The sequence below is a fragment of the Bos mutus genome, chromosome 11 (genome assembly GCF_027580195.1).
Source record: "Bos mutus isolate GX-2022 chromosome 11, NWIPB_WYAK_1.1, whole genome shotgun sequence".
In the NCBI taxonomy this organism is placed as follows: Eukaryota; Metazoa; Chordata; class Mammalia; order Artiodactyla; family Bovidae; genus Bos; species Bos mutus.
Genome location: NC_091627.1, coordinates 38,637,472 through 38,659,855, shown reverse-complemented (window position 1 = coordinate 38,659,855; position 22,384 = coordinate 38,637,472). Strand labels below are relative to the sequence as shown.

General features: G+C 43.6%; 1 protein-coding gene across 2 annotated transcripts in view; it reads left to right on the top strand.

Moving 5' to 3' along the window:
* The window catches only part of ANXA4 (annexin A4), a 74,851-nt gene that overhangs the window by 19,339 nt on the left and 33,128 nt on the right, over positions 1-22,384 (top strand). For both annotated transcript variants that reach the window (XM_005893590.3, XM_070379326.1), the window contains exons 2-3: positions 8,886-8,937; positions 22,015-22,102. In XM_005893590.3, the coding sequence (XP_005893652.1) occupies positions 8,935-8,937; positions 22,015-22,102 (91 nt within the window). In that variant the 5' untranslated portion in view covers positions 8,886-8,934. The remainder of the gene's footprint in view (positions 1-8,885; positions 8,938-22,014; positions 22,103-22,384) is intronic.

The following is a 22,384-nucleotide window of genomic DNA, read 5'->3' as shown; positions in this document are numbered from 1 at the left end:
TGAACAAATGTCAGTGGTTAACTTTATGAATTATTCTTTGAGCACAGCTGCAGAAGGCTTTATGCCTTCTCGTGCTCCTCTCAAAAACAATAAGCACCTTAATATTCTCTTCAGTCAACTCAGCCGAGGAAAGGGAAAAACAAGTCAGAATCACAAAGCCTAACTCCTTCATTCCGGGTCCGTGCCTACGGATCAAAGAGAGGGGGTTTAGGGCCGTGCCTCCACTTTGTCAGTAATGCCTAACGTGGCTCCCGACAGGAATCCACACGTTATTATCACACGTGTTACCCAGAGGCAGGTCTACCACCTAACGTGTAGACAGGGCTGTTTCCCGTCTCCAGGGAGGCTGGGGCTGGGCACTGTCTGTAGCCTTCTCTACTCTTAACAATCGGACCATGATGGCAATGTGCTCTTTCTGGGGCAGGCGTTTCCACTCCATTTCTACTCCTGCTTTCTTTGTGTAGTTACAGCACAGCCCGGGAATTGCTTTCTCAGCTGTTTGCTAGACATTTTGATCTGAATTAGGGGAACATCAACTCTGAGAGATCAAAAGAATAGTTGTGTTTCAAGCCTGGAGGGGCGCTGCCTCTAATCGCGTAAGTAAACTGCCATCTGGGGCTTGAGCAAACATGTCAGAGCTGCGCCAAACCCTATGTTAGACTTTGAATGAAAGCCCGTACTGTTTTCGGTTCATAGCATAAGCTGGAAGAGTTATTCCTAGCAGCCCTTCTTTCTCTCCCTACTGGTGTACCCTGGACAGTCTAAACATTGCTGATGTTAGGATAAACATAATCAAACGGTTCCAGTATTTCTAGCCTTTGACTGTCTCCATGGCGTGATGCATCAGTCAGTCTCTGAAGAGGCAGCACCGAGGGTACTTTACAGTTGTGGGTGGAACCCATCCAACTGCGTACAGGCTGCTCGGCCCTGTCATGGAGGGGAGGGGCACAGAATGTGCCCGGATGGGGTTTGGATGGAAACACTGAGTACCTCGCAGCTGGAGATGACATGACTCTGGCCATGTGTTGGCTCCAAGAGACACTGTCACAGAGCCATGTTGCCTTGTTCTTCCACTGGAAAGGTTGGATGGCTGAACCAGGGCAGGGGCATGTGGGGTTAGAAACATGCTCTTTAAAGAGCCACCACTCTTGATTGGGTGCTGTCTGCCAAAGTGGGGTCCAGTGTTCAGCAGATAGGTCCGGGAGGAGTGTTTTTGTTGTTGTTTTGTTTTTTCCATCCAGCTTGTTAAAGATACAAAGAAAAAGAAAGCATTTAGCTCAGCAAAAGATGTGACAATTTGAAGTTTTGATTCCATTGTTACTCCTAAAAGCTTCTATCACGGACACCTGCCTTAGTGTATAATTATACACGTGTGTAAAGACACATGCATTTAGCATGGTATAGCATGAAGATCTGGAGAAGGCAATGGTACCCTACTCCAGTACTCTTGCCTGGAAAATCCCATGGACGGAGGAGCCTGGTAGGCTGCAGTCCATGAAGTCGCTAAGAGTTGGACACGACTGAGCGACTTCACTTTCACTTTTCACTTCATGCATTGGAGAAGGAAATGGCAACCCACTCCAGTGTTCTTGCCTGGAGAATCCCAGGGCCGGGGGAGCCTGGTGGGCTGCCGTCTCTGGGGTCACACAGAGTCGGACACGACTGAAGTGACTTAGCAGCAGTAGCAGCAGCAGCATGAAGGTCTCTAGAGTAATGGCTATGACTGAAAACATAGCTCCTACCACCTACTACATGAAGTGACTTTGGGCATTATGCTTAACTTTTCTCAAATTTAAGTTATCCTGCCCAATTCACTGGACAGTGAGAAGAGGAAGCAATATAGTGTTGATAAATCACCTGTGTGCTTAGTCGTTCAGTCATGACCGACTCTTTGCGACCCCATGGACTGTAGCATGCCAGGCTCCTCTGTGCGTGGTGATTCTCCAGGCAAGAATACTGGAGTGGGTTGCCATGCCATCCTCCAGGGGAATCTTCCCAATCCAGAGATCGAACCCAGGTCTCCCACATTGCAGGCAGATTTGCAGGCAGATTCTTTACTATCTAAGCCACCAGGGAAGCCCATGATAAAGCACCTAAACACTCAATGTAACTAGATGGTCAGTAAATACTTATTTAAAAATAAAGCCCATTTAACTCCAGCACACCTAACATGGAATACAAGGCCAGCTTTCCTGATGCTGAGCCACTGAGCAGTGACAGAGGCTACCCCTTGGAGGAGTGAGCCCCATGACCAGAAGGAGGAGACCAAAGGCTGGAGATGAACGTTCAGAAAGGGTGTAGAGTCCTTGCAACGGGAAGGATGTTCAGCAGAGTTCTTGCCAACCACTACCAGAATTTTTTTCTGTTAGGCTACTCTTGAACAGACAAGGCATGGGGTAATTTTCGAGATGAAGGTGACAAATGGAGAGATTAAGGTTGCCTTTTAGCACCTAGAATGGTACCTGGCCTGGGGCAGGCATTCAGATCATGACTGTTGAATGACTGAGATGAAACCTCAGTGAAACTATCCTGTTAGTTCCATGATTGCGAGTAGTGTTAGCAGTGCATCGCTTCTTGTTTCTATGCTAATTAGCCTTCGAGGAGGAGGGGAATCCAAACAATTTGTCTGCAATTAAAAGGCAAAATAATTTAAAAACACCTCCACCATCAAAAAGCCAGCCGACCAGAATTCCAAAGATCTCTAGTCGACAGGTGGCCCTTGGAGTCACTCGGAGAATGAGAGAAAATTACTTAAGAAAATTGGAAACTTTATACTATGAAAACTGAAAACAGTATCCAGAGAAATATTTATAAAATTTATTAGAATATGCATTGATTTGTGCCTGGGGAAACTGAGGTATTAATGTGAAGTAGAAAGATGTTTAGGAGGGCAGATGGTTAACTAAGAGCACAGGGCCCAGCCAGCTCTCCCAGCAATCATTAAGGCCTTCTCATTACTCTCTGTATTTTTCTAATCTTATCTCTTAATACAATATAGAACTCGCCATAAACAACTTTCATTATTGTATTATCCATCTGGTTTGTAGAGTGGAGATAATGTCAGGACTCCAAAGGTTAGGTAGATTAAGGTCATGTAGAGGAGTGTTTAATACATGTGCTTCCTTCCTTCTCCCTGCCTTTTGGACAAAGGAGTCATTGGAGTAGAAAACTTGAATAGACTTGGGCATGATGTGGGAACGAATGGTAGAGAAAGAGTGGGGATGTTTTAAATTATATGTAAAATGTGTTTTTTAATTATTTGTGGATTGAAATTATTATTACTGTTCCAACAGTGCTGTGAATAAGTGGCTAAAATTTGGACAAAAGACTGTTAATAAGTTACTTGCCAGATGGTGGGTTGAAAGAGATTCTTCTCTAAGAATTGCTTAGCAAGCAAGTCTTCAACTTTGCCTTCGCTTAGCCTACACACTTTGCTTGGATTAAATGTTTAAAAATAAAAAACCCCATCCAGGGAACAAAATTTCCTTTAACTTTAGAAGAATCAAAGATCCAAGGAAGAAGAGTTGCTTTCATGTTCCTATTTCATAGACAGTTTTGAAAAGCCTTTAGTGCCTGGGTGGGGCCCAGTTGCACTCTCCACAAGTCCAGAGACTAAAAGTTTAAATTTGTCATCCTCTGGGATTTAAAGTGAAACCATGTACCAAAGAAAAATGGTGAATGAGTCACTCACATGTGATCTTCCAGGGAGGAGAAGGATTCAGTATAAGAATGTGTCACAAGGCCATCAGACCCCTTCACAGTGAAGGGTAAGTTCTGGTCTTGGGTCAGTGTTGTGCATCTGAACAGAGAACAACTGCCAAGTTATGCTGGGGTCTCAAAGGAAGCATCTGGTCACAGGGTGAATTCACCATGGTGTCGCGTCTGGAAAGACCAGAGAAATTGTATTTGTTAGCACATCAAGAAGGGGTTCATCTCTTAGGGACAGGTTCATATTTATAGGCTTATCACTCATAGGCACTTACATGCTTGCACACATGGTTAATTTATTTATTTATGTTGAGAAATATAACTGTTACTTAGGAAAAAATCCATATACTGCAGTACTTTGTAGAGAGGTCCACATGGGAAGCCAAACCCCAAGGTTCCTTGGCAATCAAGGAATCAGAGGAAGAGTTTTAGATGGATAGAAGTCATCTTCACAGTGGGGAAATATCTGACGCCTAGAACATTGATCCTGGGGCCAAGCCAGCCTTTCTTGAGGACAGGCTTTCGATAAACATTTTAGAGTAAACCTCGGTGATGGTTTTGGGTTGAGCTTGCTGTTGGACAGAATTTTTCCTTAAATATGTCTAACAGCTTTTGGCCAGCTGGCTTCATCTTGGGAGCCATTCTTCCTCCTTAGATGAGTTTGCATATCGTTGTTTTGATGATTATTTACTGATTTTACTAGTCAATCTCATTTGCCTGCTGTCCAAAGTCTGGGTGGGTGGGGAGGAATGTATCACACTGCTGTCTGCATGGCCTCCTGCAGTATTACCAGGAGTGGGCCTTGTTCATGCATCTGCAGTCTGCTGTAAGGACTTAAGAAACTTCATGCTTGAGTCAGCACTGGGTTGCCAATTTCTGGCAGTGATATAATAGGGCAGTATGTGGACTAGTATAATAGTTGTCCTTCTGAACATCCTATAGAAAAACAATAGGGTGTGTTCCTGACATACCTAATTTTTCTTTATGAATTCATTGTAAATTATTTCTGAAAGTACATGTAATCTTAACCTGAAACAGATTGAATTTATTTATAGCTTAAGGCTTCCCAGGTGGCTCAGTGGTAAAGATTCCACCTGCCGAGCAGGAGGCATGGATGGGTTCAATCCCTGGGTTGGGAAACCCACTGCAGTATTCTTGCCTGGAAAATTCCATGGACAGAAAAGCCTGGTGGGTTACAGGCCATGGGGTTGCAGAGTCGGACACGACTTAGTGGCTAAACAACAATTTACAGCATATTACTCCCTTATGCAAAGGAATATGTATTCCCTTGGGATAAGTCTCTTATGTTGAGTTACCAGCTTTCAGTTGCTCTAAAACTATGTCCTAAAATCCTCGAGAGCCCTGTCCTGAGCCTTAGGTGTCTGTTTCTCTCTGTTTAGTTGCTCAGTCGTGTCCAACTCTTTACGACCCCATAGACTATAGCCTGCTAGGCTTCTCTATCCATGGGATTTTTCAGGCAAGAATTAGAGTGGGTTGCCATTTCCTCCTCCAGGGGATATTCCTGGCCCAGGGATCAAACCCACGTCTCCAGTGTCTCATGCATTGCAGGCAGATTCTTTTCCACTGAGCCATCGGGGAAGCCCTAGGTGAGGAGTTCACATATTACAAAGAAGATGCAGGTTCCCACCCACATATTGGTTTTGTAAAAGACATCTCAAACATATGGTCTCTTCAGGCTTCATCTTTCCATCTTGAAGAGTCCTGATGCTTTTAAGGTCGTTTGAGCTATGCCCCAAACTGAATGTGTCTGCATTTCCCAGATGTAAAGTTTGAGGCACAGTTGCTAATAATTTGCCCCTCCCCTGACCCTTGAGCTGCAAAAGGAGCTTATAGAACCTCAAAGTTGTATACAACAACAGAGTCTGGGTCACTGTGAACTTGGTCATACTGATCAGCTTATGGTATTGTAGGCTGGCCCTCAGAGAGAGAGAGCAAAAGAATCAAGGAGGCTGAGGCAGAAAAGGTTCTTTAGAGTAGTTGTCCCCAACCTCTTTGGCACCAGGGACTGGTTTCATGGAAGACAGTTTTTCCATGGACTGGAAGCGGGGCGGGTGGCGATGGTTTTGGGATGATTCCAGGACATTACATTTACTGTTTGTTTTATTTCTATTATTATATCAGCTCCACCTCGGATCATCAGGCACTAGATCCCAGAGGTTGGGGGTCCCTTGCTATAAGAATCCTTGGCTCTATACGTGGACATGTGGGCGAGCTTTTACAGATGGAAAAGGGCCTTTCATCTTCTGGGGGCTGATGGTTCTGTGGAATTGAGAAGAGGCCTACAGCAATTCTGTGTTGCGGGACGGACGTGTTCAATTCCTTCCCCATGCTATGCTAAGTCGCTTCAGTCATGTCTGACTCTGTGTGACCCCATAGATGGCAGCCCACCAGGCTCCCCCATCCCTGGGATTCTCCAGGCAAGAACACTGGAGTGGGTTGCCATTTCCTTCTCCAATGCATGAAAGTGAAAAGTGAAAGGGAAGTCGCTCAGTCATGTCTGACTCTTGGCGACCCCATGGACTGCAGCCTACCAGGCTCCTCCGTCCATGGGATTTTCCAGGCAAGAGTACTGGAGTGGGGTGCCATTGCCTTCTCCAATTCCTTCCCTACTCCTGCCTAATTATTGAGGTGCCAGGTACTGTGCTAGTCAGCATTTGTGTGGGTTCACTTTACACGTATTATCTGCTATCTAATCAAAGAATCAAAGGGTGCCATTGACTGCATTCGTTTCTAAAATCTATTTAGAAACTCAGTTGATACTAGTAAATAATAAGTACACAACAGCTGTTTTTATATAAATGGACTTACTCTGTGTGCTGTCCAAGTTTTAAAATACATTGTCTGGCTAAAAGCACCCTGTGTTCAAATGTGACACAGCTTCTTCCTGTGGTAAAATATTTCTAGCTCACTGAATAATGACTCTCAGTATTTCCAGAAGGCTTTGCTCAAACCACCACTGAAATCTGAATTTTATAGAATGTTTGTGTGTCATGAAATACAATTCCTTTGATTTTTGGTCGACTGTTGAAAATGTTAAAAATGTTTCTCGCTGATAGACTGTTTAAAATTAGAATGTGGCCCCTGAGCTGAAGTTTGTTGATCCCTGTTCTGTACCATTATCCTATTGTATTTTCATCTTACTGGTATCAAATTGTCTTATGTAGTCATCTCTTTATTTGTTGTCAGTCTTTCCTGAAACAAGGTAAGCTCCTTGAAGGCAGGTTCCTTGTCTTATTCACCATATTATCTCTATCAATGAAAACAATGACTGAGATATAGAGGTGTGTTACGAATATTTAGTGATTGAATGTATAAATTCAGATAATTCAGGAGCCACTAATTCCAGTAACGTCTTCCTTCCAAAAAAGTCATGTGTAAATCCTATCCCAGGGTCCACATCTGCCCAGATCTTTGCCTTTTTTAGTACAGATCTTTGTTCCTGTACTATTAATAGTATCTCAAGCCTTCCTGACTCCTTGGCTTTGACTCTAGTTTACCCTCTAGTATAGTAACTTGCTAAAGTATGTTTTGTCTTACTTTATTTCTCTGCAAAACCCAACCCTTTCACTGTTTCTCCACTGCCTACATTATAAGTCAAACTCCTCAGATGGACAGGGCCCTTGATAATCAATTCTCTGCCTGCTTTTCCACCCATAACTCTGAGCCTTCCCTGGAAGGAGCCCTCTGCTCCAGCAGCCTCGCCCTGAAGCCACGGCTCATCCCCACCTCTTCACCTTTGCTCAGTCGGTGCCTCAGAGCCAGTTGACACTTCCCGCAGGAAGGGATTGACCCCCCAGGTCAAACGGGATAAGTCTGCAGTGAGTGATGGGAAACAAGGAAGTAGAAGCTGAGCCTCAGAAAGTGGAAGATGAAGAGTGCCTGTGGCCCAGCAGGACTCAGTTGGTGATAAAGTTGGCCAAGAAGGATGCAGTTACTCTGGGGGAGTGATAGAACAAGGCTCCGTGGCAGGATTGGGCTTCCCTGGTGGCCGAGCAGTAAAGAATCCACCTGCCAATGTAGGAGGTGTGTGTTCAATCCCTGCGTCAGGAAAATTCCCCTGGAGAAGAAAATGGCAAACCACTCCAGTATTCTTGCCTGGGAAATCCCATAGCCAGAGGAGCCTGGTGGGCTACAGTCCATGGCGTTGCAAAGAATCGGACACAACTTGGTGACTAAACAATAATAACCACCTGACAGGGTTATATCTAGGCCAGTGATTTTCAAACCGCTGTGCAGACGGATATTCTGGGAATCTTGTTAAAATGCAGATTCTTGCAGTAGGTCTGGAGTGGGGACCTGGGATTCTGCATTTTAAAGAGCTCATAGGCGATGCCCATGCTTCTGGTTCTGGGATAATTCTTTGAGTTCAAGGATCTCACTAAATGCTCAGAAAATGAGCCTTTTCTGTAGGACCTGAATGTGAAAACAGGAAGCCAGTGGGTCTGCCCCTCAGAGGCTCGTCTACAATAAAGACATTTTTTGCATTCTAAATGACTGAATACATGTGTGATGTCTCAAGGCTTCTTAATGGAGGAGGTGCTGAAGAACTGAGGGCAAAGTGTGTAAGGCTGTAGCTTAAAGGGGAGAAGCACTTTTAAGTCCTGAGATGGTGGCAGTGACAGTGGCCATTGGGAAAAAGAAAGGTCTAATGTGAGTTGGGCCAGTGGCCTATTATCTTATACAAATGCTTGCGCGCGCGCACGCACACACACGCACACACACACACACACACACACACACACACGATTCATTCAGGGTAAAGGCTGGAGTGCAGCACTTTTTTCCCTGATGTAGTCAGATTATCTTTTGTCTCCAAGAGGCAACTCTTCTGATCCACTAACACTTCCAGTTTAGAATCTAGGCTTGGCTTGAGTTCCAGTAATGTAGCTCATCCTAACTAAGCAAGAGGGATCATTTCTGTAATGTGTTATCTCCAAGCAGAAGAGCAGCTAGGAGACTGGCATAATTCACTTGCCTCTTAGAACAGTTTCTCTTTAATGATTAGCTTGGTTCTTGTCTCTTTAGCTAATCAATAGCTGCCCTCTTGATGAAATTGGGTGTTATTTCCCTGTGGCTTAACTTTGTGCAAACTGTGAGTTATCTTGATTAATGATTTTAATGACAGTTCTCTCATCCCCTCTGCTTTTATCACACAGGAACTTCTGCTTGACTGACCGACCCTGACCCTGACATAGCGTCATAGTCATGGTAAGTTGGGGATGGGCTTCACCCTCCCTGGTGCCAGCCCCAGACAGGTACAGGATGTGTAATCAGGGCCTGCTGTCTTATACAAAGGGTTGTTTGCTCAACAGAGGGGAGGGAGGAGGAAATGGAAAGGTAGTTTTTTTTTTTTTTTCAAAAACACCATTTCAGGGCTGGTGAGTCACCTGAAATGCTGGTGAAACACTCTTTCAGGGCTGGTGAGTCTCCTAACCCTGAAAATGAATTCAAAGAGGGACTCCTTTGAATCCTTCTAACATCTTGAAATGCAGAAACAACTTATTTCTCTCTGCAGAAGCATGATGTGTTCGTTGTAGAAACTGTAGGGAAATAAAAAGGAAATATCCAAAATCCCACCGCATTTCCCAGCAGGAGATGACTGCCGTCCACTTTGGATGCTACCTTATCTTTTTAAGCTCATCTTAGCTTCTCATCTGCTTCCTGCTGCTAGCTGTGGCTGGACTCCTCTGAGCTTCGTTATCTGATCTCTGGGACAGGCAGGGAATTGGATCCCTTTGAGGGTTCCATAAAGCTCCCTGCTTATGTGGAAGCTGAGCCGTTCAGCTGCAAATGTGGCCCTACCTGAGGCTGGCCACCTGCTCTCCTTCTCCTGCCCAAATGAGGAGAATGAGAAATGAGAAGTGAATGGGCAGGTGATGCTTAATCCCTGGTCTTCTGGGAAGAAATAATAGAAGTAGAGTCTTATACCCAGAGAGGAGCTGGACATTCTGCCAGCTCTCGATGCCTTCCTTTAGGAAAATGGAGGTGTAAACTATACTGAACAAATAGTAATATACGTTTAGCATTTTTTTTCGTTAGATACTTTAAATTTTCTTCATCATCCCTGACAGTCAAAGGCTTACTCATGTCTGCAGCAAATCTCTCTTATGCTTTCATTTAAAATCTATTTGTTCTTGATGGGTTCTCCCTGGACATGTACAACATTTATTCAGACATGTTTATGGTGTCCCTACTTTGTGTGTGGTATTTGGCTCTGGGGACTCAAAATTAATGAGTTGCTCTTCCTGTTCTGAGCAAGCTCTCAGCCCTGAAGACTATAACCAAGTGATCCTTTCATGGGCTTTCCACTGAGGAAAACTGCCTCAGTTGCTCTCGTTTTTCTTTTTAGAACCTGTTTTCCCATTATGACTGTTATTTATTGGACAGATAAAGTATATCTTTAAAGGAAAGGAAAACCATTTGATATAATCAAAGTATTGTAATTCCCTATTATTTTCCATCATTTTAGTTTTAGATCCTACTCATTCGATAGTGGTTTTGGAATAGTAGTAATAAGAACATAAAGAAGAGTTAGTGTATTCACTCTAACCTTTGCTATGCTAGCATATGTTTATATTACATCTTATATTAAAATTATTTACTCTCAATAGTGGAGTTATAGGTGTTTTGATTTTCTTCTTAATTCTTTTAAAAAATTTTATTGAAGCATAGCTGATTTACAATGTCATGTAGGTTTCAGGTATACAGCACAGCTATTCAGATATGTATATATTCTTTTCCCTTATAGGTTATTATATAATATTGAGTAGAGTTCCCTGTGCTACGCAGTAGGTCTTTGTTGGTTATCTGTTTATACATAGTGATGTGTATATGTTAAATCCAACCTCTTAATTTATCCTTCCCCTTCCCACTCAGATTTTCTTCTTCATTTAAAAAAGTTTTTTTTCCAAATCTCTACAATGACCATATGATCCACTTCTAAAAGGAAAGCATGTTTTAAAAGCCATGGTTTTCATATATCTACAAACAATTTTCAAACGTATAATTTACATATAGTGAAATGCACAGCTCTTATGGTTACTGGTAGACGAGTTTTGACATGTGTACCATGTATCTGCCCTCTTCTTAAGACAGAACATTTCCTCACTTCAGGAAGTTCCTTCATGCCCCTTCCAGATCAGTCTTCTCCTGTTCTCCACTCCATTCCAGAAATGCAGTCACTGATCTGATTGTTTTCATCACAGATTAGTTTTGTCTGTTCTAGAAGACCCTATAAATGGAATCGCAGAGCGTCTACTCCTTTTTTAGGAGCATTGCATTTTTTGCAGTCCACCCATGGTGCTGTTCAGCAGTTTGTTCCTCCGTTCCTTTTCACTGCTACGTATTTCTTTGTATCATGTTCCAATCTTTTGACATTTACCATCTTCATTATTATTTTAATAACCGAGTAACAGTTCATCGATTGTGATACAATACTGATTTCTAGCTATTTGTTTTCATCATTCTTCCCTACATCCTATGTTCCCTTTTCCTGTTGCCATGAGGAGCCTTCCTTGGGGGGAATCCCCTGCCTTCCCTGAACAGGTAATGATACATTATGCCCTGGAATTGAATCAATATGGATACTTCAGAGCTAACAGGAACAAATTTCCCCAGCTTATCTTGTTCCTGAAAAAAAGAGTCCCTAAGAATGCTCACAGATAAGCTATCTTTGCATAGTCCTCCTTTGCATCAGTTCATCTTGTTAGATATTAATTTTAATCCCATACTAGGTACCGACCCCAGTACTTGCCTGGAGAATTCCATGGCCAGAGGAGCCTGGCAGGCTATAGTCCGTGGGATTGCAAAGAGTCGGACACATCTGAGTGACTAACACTTCCTTAGTGTCCATCAGCAGTGCAGTTTGCTTTAAAAGGCAGTGTTTGAATACCATCCAAAATTCTTTCAATACTGGAATTCCGAAAGAACCTTGTGAAACATTCAACTCAGAAAGCTGTCTCCAGCGGGGGTCAAGGGCTGAGCTAGGCCATTTAGAATTTTGACAGCCAGTCACCAGTTTGCTTGTTGCTATTGATAGATAGTAGAAGAAAACAGGTAATATGCCTGCATTAATTTCATACGGCTGCCATAACAAAGCGCCACAAACTGGCTGGTTTAAAATAATAGAAATTTGTTGTCTTATGTTTCTGGAGGGTGGAAATCCAAAATCAAGGTTTTGGCAGTGCCAAGGTCCCTCTGAAATCCAGAGGGGAATTCTTCCTTGCCTCTTTCTAGCTTCTAGTGGTTTGCTGGCAATTTTAGGCATTCTTCAGCAGAGACGAGTCAACAACATGTCACCATGTGTCTTCTCCCTGAGTCTTTGTCTTCACATGCTGTTTTCTAAGGACACCATTCATGTTGAATTAGCAGCTTGCCCTTGTCCACCAGTAGGACCTCGTCTTGATTTAATTTATTATAATTGATTAAGTAATTAATTTAATGACAGTATTTCCAAATAAGGGCACAGTCTGAGGTACTGGGGGTTAGGAGTTCAGCATACCTTTTTGGGGGGGTGCAATTCAGTGCACAAGGAAGTTTTTTAATTTTTGTTTTACATGTTTTTGGCTATGCTGGGTCCTTGTTGGGGTACACAGGTTCTGCGTTGCTGTGTGGGCTTTCTCAAGTTGTGGCAAGCAGGGGCTACTCTCTAGTTGCGGTGCACAGGCTTCTCTTTGCAGTAGTTTCTCTTGTTGTGGGAGCACAGACTCTAGGGTGTGTGGGCTTCACTAGTTTGGCACGTGGGCTCAGTAGTTGTGGCGCATGGCATGTGGCATCTTTCAAAACCAGGGATGGATGGAACCCATGTCCCTTGCATTGGCAGGTAGATTCTTTTAATAACTGAGTAACAGTTCATCCATTGTGATACAATACCAATTTCTAGCTATTTGTTTTCATAGGACCAAGGAAGTTAATGTCATTGATTTCTCTTTTTCTCAGTCAAGTGTAGAAAAGTGATGAGTGTTAGAAGTTCACCATATTCAGGAGGTGAAAGGCTGGTCTTCCAGCAGATAAGACCCACACCCTCTGGGACCCAAAGCCTTTGGATGGGCTTGACCTGGACCACAGTGGGCATGAGAAGTCCAGCCTAAGGTGGACTAGCTCATAGAGCTCAAGTCTGACTTGCTAAAGAACTGCCCTATGGGTATAAAAATCCTCCATGCCTTTACAGGTCCAGTATACATCCTTGGATCAAATTAAAGAGTGCCTTAGATCTATTTTACATTATTTTTGCCACCTTGTACAATGCTCTATTCTAGATTTTGTTTTGACATTACCCCATTGGCTTGCATTAGGGATATTATCAGAAACAGATATAAGAATCTCACTATTATATTTATTATAGAAATGTTACTGAGGTCATGTTGAATTATACTGATGAGAGCCACTCAGGCCACTGAGTTGAGTTTTTGGTTTCATATTTACTGTTTGTACTAAGTGTTTTGCTATATTATCCTCCTTCATGTTACAACAGCCCTGTGGATTAGTGTCGTTATTATTCTTAACATACAGGTGAGAAAAATGAAACTTCCCCTAGACTACAGAGCTAGGAAGCATTGAAGCCAAGATTCCAATCTGGATCTGTTCAACTCCAATGCCTGTGCTCCTTCCCACTAAGCTTACTACCTCTCAGAATATGCCCACCATATCTCCTTCACAGAGACCTACAGGTGAAATTTCCCCCAATATTAGGATTCTCTTTACAGAATTCATGACCCCCAAGTGATGCAGAGGAGATGGAGTTGACTGTCTCCATGAATCTGAGATTTTACTGGAGTCATGGGCACCAGGCTGTGGGGGTGCCTTTCAGTCAAGGCTTATATAAGATGTAAAACCCTCTCCCTTTGCAGTAATTCATAGTGATCTCCCTAGGCTGTTCTGTGCTATCACCATTACATCCTACCACTGGTAATTTGGTAAATTCTACCATTTGTCAAAAGAGGCATTATCAGAAAACTCAGAAGAAACCTCTGTATGACCTCAGCCCTAAATTTAGCCTTGGTGATCTCTTACTCTCAGCTTGTGAACTCTTAGCATCTTAAAAGCACATAGCACCCATTATGAGCAGAGCAAGGTTTCCAGATAAATCTGAACTCCTTTGCCATCTGGGAACCATGGATATCAGGCAGATCCTCCCCTATCTGCTGTCTCCACAAATCAGATGCACATCACACCTGACAGATGAACTAAGGGAAAGTGGACGACACAGAACAATTTTTGGAAGTGCTAGCTATGACTAATTAGTCCGGTTTCAATGATAAGAAAACAGAATTCAGAATAGCAAAGCACAGATTGTTAACAGGTTATAGTCATATTTTGTGTCAGTGAACAGAGGGGAAGATAAATGAAAAACCAAAGCTAGTTTGATTCTTCCTCCTGCTGCTAAATCAGGAAGCCCAGAAGAGCTCCACTAATTCAGGTTGCCTCTCGCTACACACAGCATGGGCTTCCCTGGTGACTCAGCTGGTAAAGAATCCACCTGCAATGTGGAAGACCTGGGTTCGATCCCGGGTGGGGCAGTTCCCTTGGAGAAGAGCTAAGCTACCTACTCCAGTATTCTTGGGCTTTCCTGATGGCTCAGACAGTAAAGAATCTGCCTGCAATGCAGAAGACCTGGGTTCGATCCCTGGGTTTAGGAAATCCCCTGGAGAGGGGAACAGCTACCCACTCCAGTATTCTGGGCTAAAGAATTCCAGGGACTATTCCATGGGGTCTCAAAGAGTCAGACACAACTGAGCGACTTTCACTTGCACACACAGTACGAAGAACAGCAGGGTTTTTCCTGGGCAGATGATCTCTTTTCCTCTCGTGAACACTGCAGTTCTCCTTATTGATTACAATTCCGTCTTGCTTTGGCTTCTAGGCAGAAAAATCTGTGTCTCACATCAAAAAACTACCCTGACCCCTAAGTCTCTATTTCCATTTCCTTTCTACCCCCTCCTTTACTGTAATGGGTTTGGCATAAGCCCTCTTGGAGGAGGTTGCCATTAACCCCACCATAGAGCTGCCAGAACTCACACACAACTGGGGAAACAGACTCTTGGAGGGCACAGACAAAACATTGTGCACACCAGGACCCAGGAGAAAGGAGCAGTGACCCCACAGGAGACTGATCCAGACTTGCCCATGAGTGTCCAGGAGTTTCCGGAGAGGCGTGGGTCAGCTATGGCCTGCTACTGGGTCGGGGGCACTGAGTTCAGCAGTACATGCCTGGGACCTTCTGAAGGAGGTCGCCATTATCTTCATTACGTCTACCATACAGGGTGAGAACACAGCCCTGCCCATCAACAGGAAATTGGATTAAAGATTTACTGAGCATGGCCCTGCCCATCAGAACAAGACCCAGTTTCCCCCTTTAGTCAGTCTCTCCCATCAGGAAGCTTCCATAAGCCTCTTATCCATCAGAGGGCAGACATAATGGAAACTACAGTCACAGAAAACTAACCAATCTGATCACATGGACCACAGTCTTGTCTAACTCAATGAAAGTTTGACCCATCCTGTGGAGGGCCATCCAAGACAGACAGGTCATGCTGAAGAGTTCTGATAAAATATGGTCCACTGGAAAAGGAATGGCAAACCACTTCAGTATTCTTATCTTGAGAATCCCATGAACGGTATGAAAAGGCATAAAGATAGGACACTGAAAGATGAACTTGCCAGGTTAGTAGGTGCCCAATATGCTACTGGAGATCAGTGGAGAAATAACTCCAGAAAGAATAAAGAGACAGAGCCAAAGCAAAAACGACACCCAGCTGTGGATGTGACTGGTGATGGAGGTAAAGTCCGATGCTGTAGAGAGCAATATTGCATAGGAACCTGGAATGTTAGGTCCATGAATCAAGGCAAATTGGAAGTGGTCAAACAGGAGATGGCAAGAGTGAACATCGACATTTTAGGAATCAGCGAGCTAAAATGGACTGGAATGGGTGAATTTAACTTAGATGACCATTACATCTACTACTGTGGGCAAGAATCCCTTAGAAGAAATGGAGTACCCATCATAGTCAACAAAAGAGTCTGAAATGCAGTACTTGGATGCAGTCTCAAAAGTGGCAGAATGATCTTTGTTCGTTCCTAAGGCAAACCATTTGATATCACAGTAATCCAAGTCTATGCCCCAACCAGAATTGCTGAAGAAGCTGAAGTTGAACAGTTCTGTGAAGACCTACAAGACCTTCTAGAACTAACACCCAAAAAAAGATGTCCTTTTCATTTATAGGGGACTGCGATGCAAAAGTAGGAAATGAAGAGATACATGGAGTAACAGGCAAATTTGGCCTTGGAGTACAGAATTAAGCAGGGCAAAGTCTAATAGAGTTTTGCCAAGAGAACGCACTGGTCATAGCAAACACTGTTTTCCAACAACACAAGAGAAGACTGTACACATGGACATCAGCAGATAGTCAATACCGAAACCAGATTGATTATATTCTTTGCAGCCAAAGATGGAGAAGCTCTATACAATCAGCAAAAACAAGACCGGGAGCTGACTGTGGCTCAGATCATGAACCACTAGGCCATTCTGGTATGACCTAAATCAAATCCCTTACGATTATGTAGTGGAAGTGACAAATAGATTCAAGGGATTAGATCTGATAGACAGAGTGCCAGAAGAATTATGGACGGAGGTTCGTGACATTGTACAGGAAGCAGGGATCAAAACCATCCCCAAGAAAAAGCAATGCAAAAAGGCAAGATAGTTGTCCGAGGAGGCCTTACAAATAGCTATGAAAAGAAGAGAAGTGAAACACAAGGGAGAAAAAGAAAGATATATCCATCTGAATGCTGAATTCCAAAGAACAGCAAGGAGAGATAAGAAAACCTTCCTCAGTGATCATTGCAGAGAAACAGAGGGAAACAACAGAATGGGAAAGACTAAAGATCTCTTCAAGAAAATTAGAGATACCAAGGGAACATTTCTTGCAAAGATAGGCACAATAAAGGACAGAAATGGTATGGACCTAACAGAAGCAGAAGATATTAAGAAGAGGTGGCAAGAAGACACAGAAGAACTATACAAAAAAGATCTTTATGACCCAGATACACGATTGTGTGATCACTCACGTGGAGCCAGATATCTTGGAATGCAAAGTCAAGTGGCCCTTAGGAAGCATCACTCTGAACAAAGCTAGTGGAGGTGATGGAATTTCAGTTGAGCTATTTCAAATCCTGAAAGATGATGCTGTGAAAGTGTTGCACTCAACATGCCAGCAAATTTGGAAAACTCAGTAGTGGCCACAGGACTGGAAAAGGTCAGCTTTCATTCCAATTCCAAAGAAAGGCAATGCCAAAGAATGCTCAAACTGTTGCACAATTGTACTCATCTCACAAGCTAGCAAAGTAATGCTCAAAATTTTCCAAGCCAGGTTTCAACAGTACATGAACCGTGAACTTCCAGATGTTCGAACTGGATTAAGAAAAGGCAGAGGAACCAGAGATCAACTTGCCAACATCTGTTGGGTCATTGAAAAAGCAAGAGAGTTCCAGAAAAAGAGAGTTCCAGAAAAACATCTATTTCTGCTTTATTGATTATGTCAAAGCCTTTGACTGTGTGGATCACAATAAACTGTGGAAAATTCTGAAAGAGATGGGAATACCAGACCACCTGATCTGCCTCTTGAGAAATCTGTATGCAGGTCAGGAAGCAACAGTTAGAACTGGACATGGAACAACAGACTGGTTCCAAATAAGAAAAGGAGTACGTCAAGGCTGTATTTTGTCACCCTGCTTATTTAACTTATATGCAGAGTACATCATGAGAAATGCTGGGCTGGATGAAGCACAAGCTGGAATCAAGATTGCCGGAAGAAATATCAATCACCTCAGACATGCAGATGATACCACACTTATTGCAGAAAGCAAAGAAGAACTTAAGAGCCTCTTGTTGAAAGTGAAAGAGGAGAGTGAAAAAGTTGGCTTAAAACTCAACATTCAGAAAATGAAGATCATGGCATCTGGTCCCATCACTTCATGGCAAGTAGATGGGGAAACAGTGGAAACAGTGACAGACTTTATTTTTTGGAGTTCCAAAATCACTGCAGATGGTGACTGCAGCCATGAAATTAAAAGATGTTTGCTTCTTAGAAGAAAAGCTATGACAAACCTAGAAGGCATATTAAAAAACAGAGACATTACTTTGCCAACAAAGGTCCATCTAGTCAAAGCTATGGTTTCTCCAGTAGTCATGTATGGATGTAAGAGTTGGACTATAAAGAAAGCTGAGCTCTAAAAAATTGGTGCTTTTGAACTGTGGTGTTAGAGAAGACTCTTGAGAGTCCCTTGGACTGCAAGGAGATCAAACCAGTCCATCCTAAAGGAAATCAGTCCTGAATATTCATTGGAAGGACTGATGCTGAAGCTGAAACTCCAATACTTTGGCCATCTGATTCGAAGAGCTGACTCATTGGAAAAGACCCTGATGCTGGGAAAGATTGAGGGCAGGAGGAGAAGGGGACGATAGAGGATGAGATGGTTGGATGGGATCACTGATTCGATGGACATGAGTTTGAGCAAGCTCCGAGAGTTGGTGATGGACAGGGAAGCCGGGTGTGCTATGGTCCATGGGGTCACAAAGAGTCGGACATGACTGAGTAACTGAATTGAACTCAAGTTACCGTAATTTCCTATGCTTTGTTCATTGGCTAATTTTTTTCATCTATTTTATATTGAATAATATGTATTTCTCTACGCCGCCTCACATACATTATGCTAAGTCACTTCAGTCATGCCTGACCCTTTGCAACCCCATGGACTGTAGCCCACCAGGCTTTCCTGTGAGATTCCCCAGGCAAGAATACTGAGTGGGTTGCCATTTCCTCCTCCAGGGGATCTTCCCAACCTAGGGATTGAACCTGAGTCTGTCTCCTGCATTGGTAGGTAGGCAAGGTCTTTACCACTAGTGCCATCTGGGAAGCCCTTATCCTGCTGCTAAGTCGCTTCAGTCATGTCCAACTCTGTGGGACCCCATAGACGGCAGCCCATTAGGCTCCCCTGTCCCTGGGATTCTCCAGGCAAGAACACTGGAGTGGGTTGCCATTTCCTTCTCCAATGCATGAAAGTGAACGGTGAAAGTGAAGTTGCTCAGTCGTGTCTGACTCTTAGCGACCCCATGGACTGTGGCCCACCAGGCTCCTCCGTCCATGGGATTTTCCAGGCAAGAGAGCTGGAGTGGGGTGCCATTGCCTTCTCTGGAAGCCCTTATAAATAACATCAATTTAAAAATAGCATTAATAATTTAGTAAATACATTAGAAATACTCAGGGCACCTTGATCTTAATCAGTACATTATCTCTAAGTCAGAATTCAATTAAATGGTTCCTACTGGTCACTAACCCATGTTTTTCTTGTTGACATTTTTAGTTTTTAGTATGTATTTGCAGAATCGACTAGTCTCTACTAACTTTTTATCCCTCTTACACATCAGAGTGTGTCTCACTTTAAGGCATGATGATTTCTGGTGATGCTAATCCTCACCTTCAGTATCTAGAGCTGCTATCTCCTCCTCATGATGCCCCCTCCTTCCCTCTGCCACTCCGTCAGGCTTCTGTCTCCTCTATTCCACTGCTGAAGCTCTTGTCAGGGTCACCAGGACCTTCCATGTTCGCAGATCTGACCATTGTTTCTGTACCCTCTGCCCACACCTACCTTAGCAGGCACTGACCTCTCCCTCCTTCGTCAGCCTCTGGACAACACACAGTCCTGGTTTACCTTTTATTGGCCCCTCAAGGGCAAGTCCTTCTTGGCCATCCATTTGGGTCCTTCTCTGCTAACACTGCTGCTAGAGAGGTCTAGGCTTGTCCTAGGACCCCTGTTCTTCAGTTTCTCCCCAGGTCATTTTGTCTGCTACCATCCAAACGCTGATATGTCCTAAATGTATTACTGGAGACTTGCTCTCTAGATGTACGTTGTACAACCAGCCATTCTAGACTCCATTTGGATGTTTAATGAACATCCCAAACTTAACGTTTTGAAAATAGAATTTCTAAATCCCTCTCCTCACTGCCATCTCAAATCTGGTAGTCTCCAGCTTCCCCCATCTGCGTAAATGATACCACTCTCTACTTGGCTGCTTAAGGAAATGATTTAGAGTTACATTTGCTTCTTTTCTTTCCTCACCTCCCACATCAGTCCATGAGCAAGTTCTGCCTCCTTTCCTCCAAAACATGTGCTGAGTCTTTCTGTGTCCATTTTTGCTATCTTACCCTCGTTTACCATCATATCCCTGGATCTTGGCCCAGATTCTCAACTGGTCTCTGTATCTCCATACAGTAGCTCAAGTGATCTTTTAAATATATAAATCAGATAATCTCCTCCATCCCTTTGCTAAAGACCTGCCAGTGGCTCATAACACATTTAGAATAAAATAGAAAATCCTCACCGACTTTTGTGCTCCCCTGGAAGCTCAGATGGTAAAGAGTCTACCTGCAATGCGGGACACCTGGGTTTAATCCCTGGGTTAGGAAGATCCCCTGGAGAAGGAAATGGCAACCCACTCCAGTATTCTTGTCTGGAAAATCTCATGGACAGAGGAACCTGGTGGGCTACCGTCCGTGGGGTCACAAAGAGTTAGACACTACTGAGCCACTAACACCTTTCACTTCTCACCAGCTTGTGAAGACTCTCATTCTGCCCTTGTCATGTCTCTTATTTTATTATGGAAAAGTGTAAACACATACAAAAGCAGATTGAATAATAAAAAGAACCCCTTTGTACCTATAATTATTATTAACTCATGGTCAACAATTATTATATAGTCATAACTCATATATATTAATACTATTATATTATTATTACTATTCATTCATGGTCACCCTGTTTCTTCTGTGTCTCCACTTCCCCCAACCTGTAATTTTGAAGCAAATTCTAATCATCTTATCCTCTCATCTGCAAACTCTTTCAATGTGTATAAGATTCGACTCCTAAAAAAATAAAATATAAGCACAAAGACATTATCACACCTAAAAATGTTAACATTAATTGCTTAATGGCATCAAATATCAAGTCCATGTTCAGGGCTTCCCAGGTGGCTCAGTGGTAAAGGATCCTCCTGCCATTGCAGGAGACATGGGTTCAATCCCTGGGTCAGGGAAATTCCCTGGAGAAGGAAATGGCAACCCACTCTAGTGTTCTTGCCTGGGAAATCCCTCGGACAGAGGAGCCTGGTGGTCTACGGTCCGTGGGGTCACAAAGAGTCGAACACAACTGAGCAACTGAACAGCAGCAGCAGCATGTTCTGTTACATGTAATTGGTAGCGTTGGAATGCAAGCCTCTGGAACCAACTACCCCTCTACATTCATCACCCCACTTTTATGTAAGGTGGTATCTATTTCCCTCCCTTTCTTGGAAAAGGAGCAAAGTGGCCTAAATTTGATACCCTAAATGCCGTTATGAAAAAGGAACAAATTCAAGTAGGCAATTAATATAAAAGCATCCATCTTACTTTAAAAAAATTGTCCAATTACCTCATAAATGTCATTTTCTTTTTTACTATTTGATTCAGGATCCCAATAAGGTTTACCCATTTCGATTATTGAAATGCATTTTAAATCTCTTTCCCCTCCAAGTTATATTTCCCCTCCATTTCTCTCTTTTCTGATTCTTCTTGCAATTTGTTTGTTAAAGAACCTAGAGCATTCGTCAAGTAGTGTTGCTCACAGTCTGGATTGTGCTGATGACAGCCCTGTTGTGTGGGCCAACATTTTCCTCCTCCTCTTCTTGATCATAAATTGGTGTTTGACCCAAGAGGCTTGATTGGATTCGGGTTTGATTTCCCACTTTCTGGGGAGACAAGATTACTTCAAAGGTAGTGGTGTCACTATCTTAGCCCTCCCCAGCTTGCCCTCCAGCTCGAGTCCCACTGGCCTCTGTTCCACTCCTCCGTCAGAAGCCAGCTCCAGCTCAGGGCCTCAGCTGTTACCTCTGCCTGCCACACTTTCCCCCGGATCTTTGCATAGTCAGCTGCTTCCTGTCACTCAGGCCTCAGCCTGAACGCCGCTCCTCGGGGCAGCCCCTCACGACCTCTCTCTGCGCTGTAGCCCCTTTCACCTCGGGCTGCCTGGCGGAATGTTTATTTATTGGCTTCTTTACTGTCTACCTCTGGCCGAACTTGAACATCAGCCACAAGGGAACAAGAGCCTCATCTCTCCCAGTCACTGCTGTATCCCCTCCCCGGACGAATGTCTGGCCCCTGGTGGGTGCTTAGCAAACGTTTGTCGTGAGATGCCACCGTGCTGGTAGGAAGGCGCCTCTTGGTCACATCTTTCTGTCTTTCTTTGTGCACTCAGGCAGCCAAGGGAGGCACTGTCAAAGCCGCTTCAGGCTTCAATGCTGCCGAAGATGCCCAGACCCTGAGGAAGGCCATGAAAGGGCTTGGTAAGTGTCCCACTGGCGGTGAACATCCCCTGTGTGTCCCACATCCCAGAGTCGCCCAGAGGGTGTTGTGTCCACAAGCAAATCTATGTCTCACTCTAAGAAAACACAGTGGGGACAAGGTGACTTTTCAAGACAAGCTGGAAGAGAGAGCTTTTACTATAGACTTTTAAATGTGATAAACTCATTCTGAACTTCCCCAGTTAATTTCATTCCAGCATTATTTGAGAAATGTATTTGTCTTGTAGTTAACCCAGGCATGGATGTTGTGCCAGAAGGTTAACA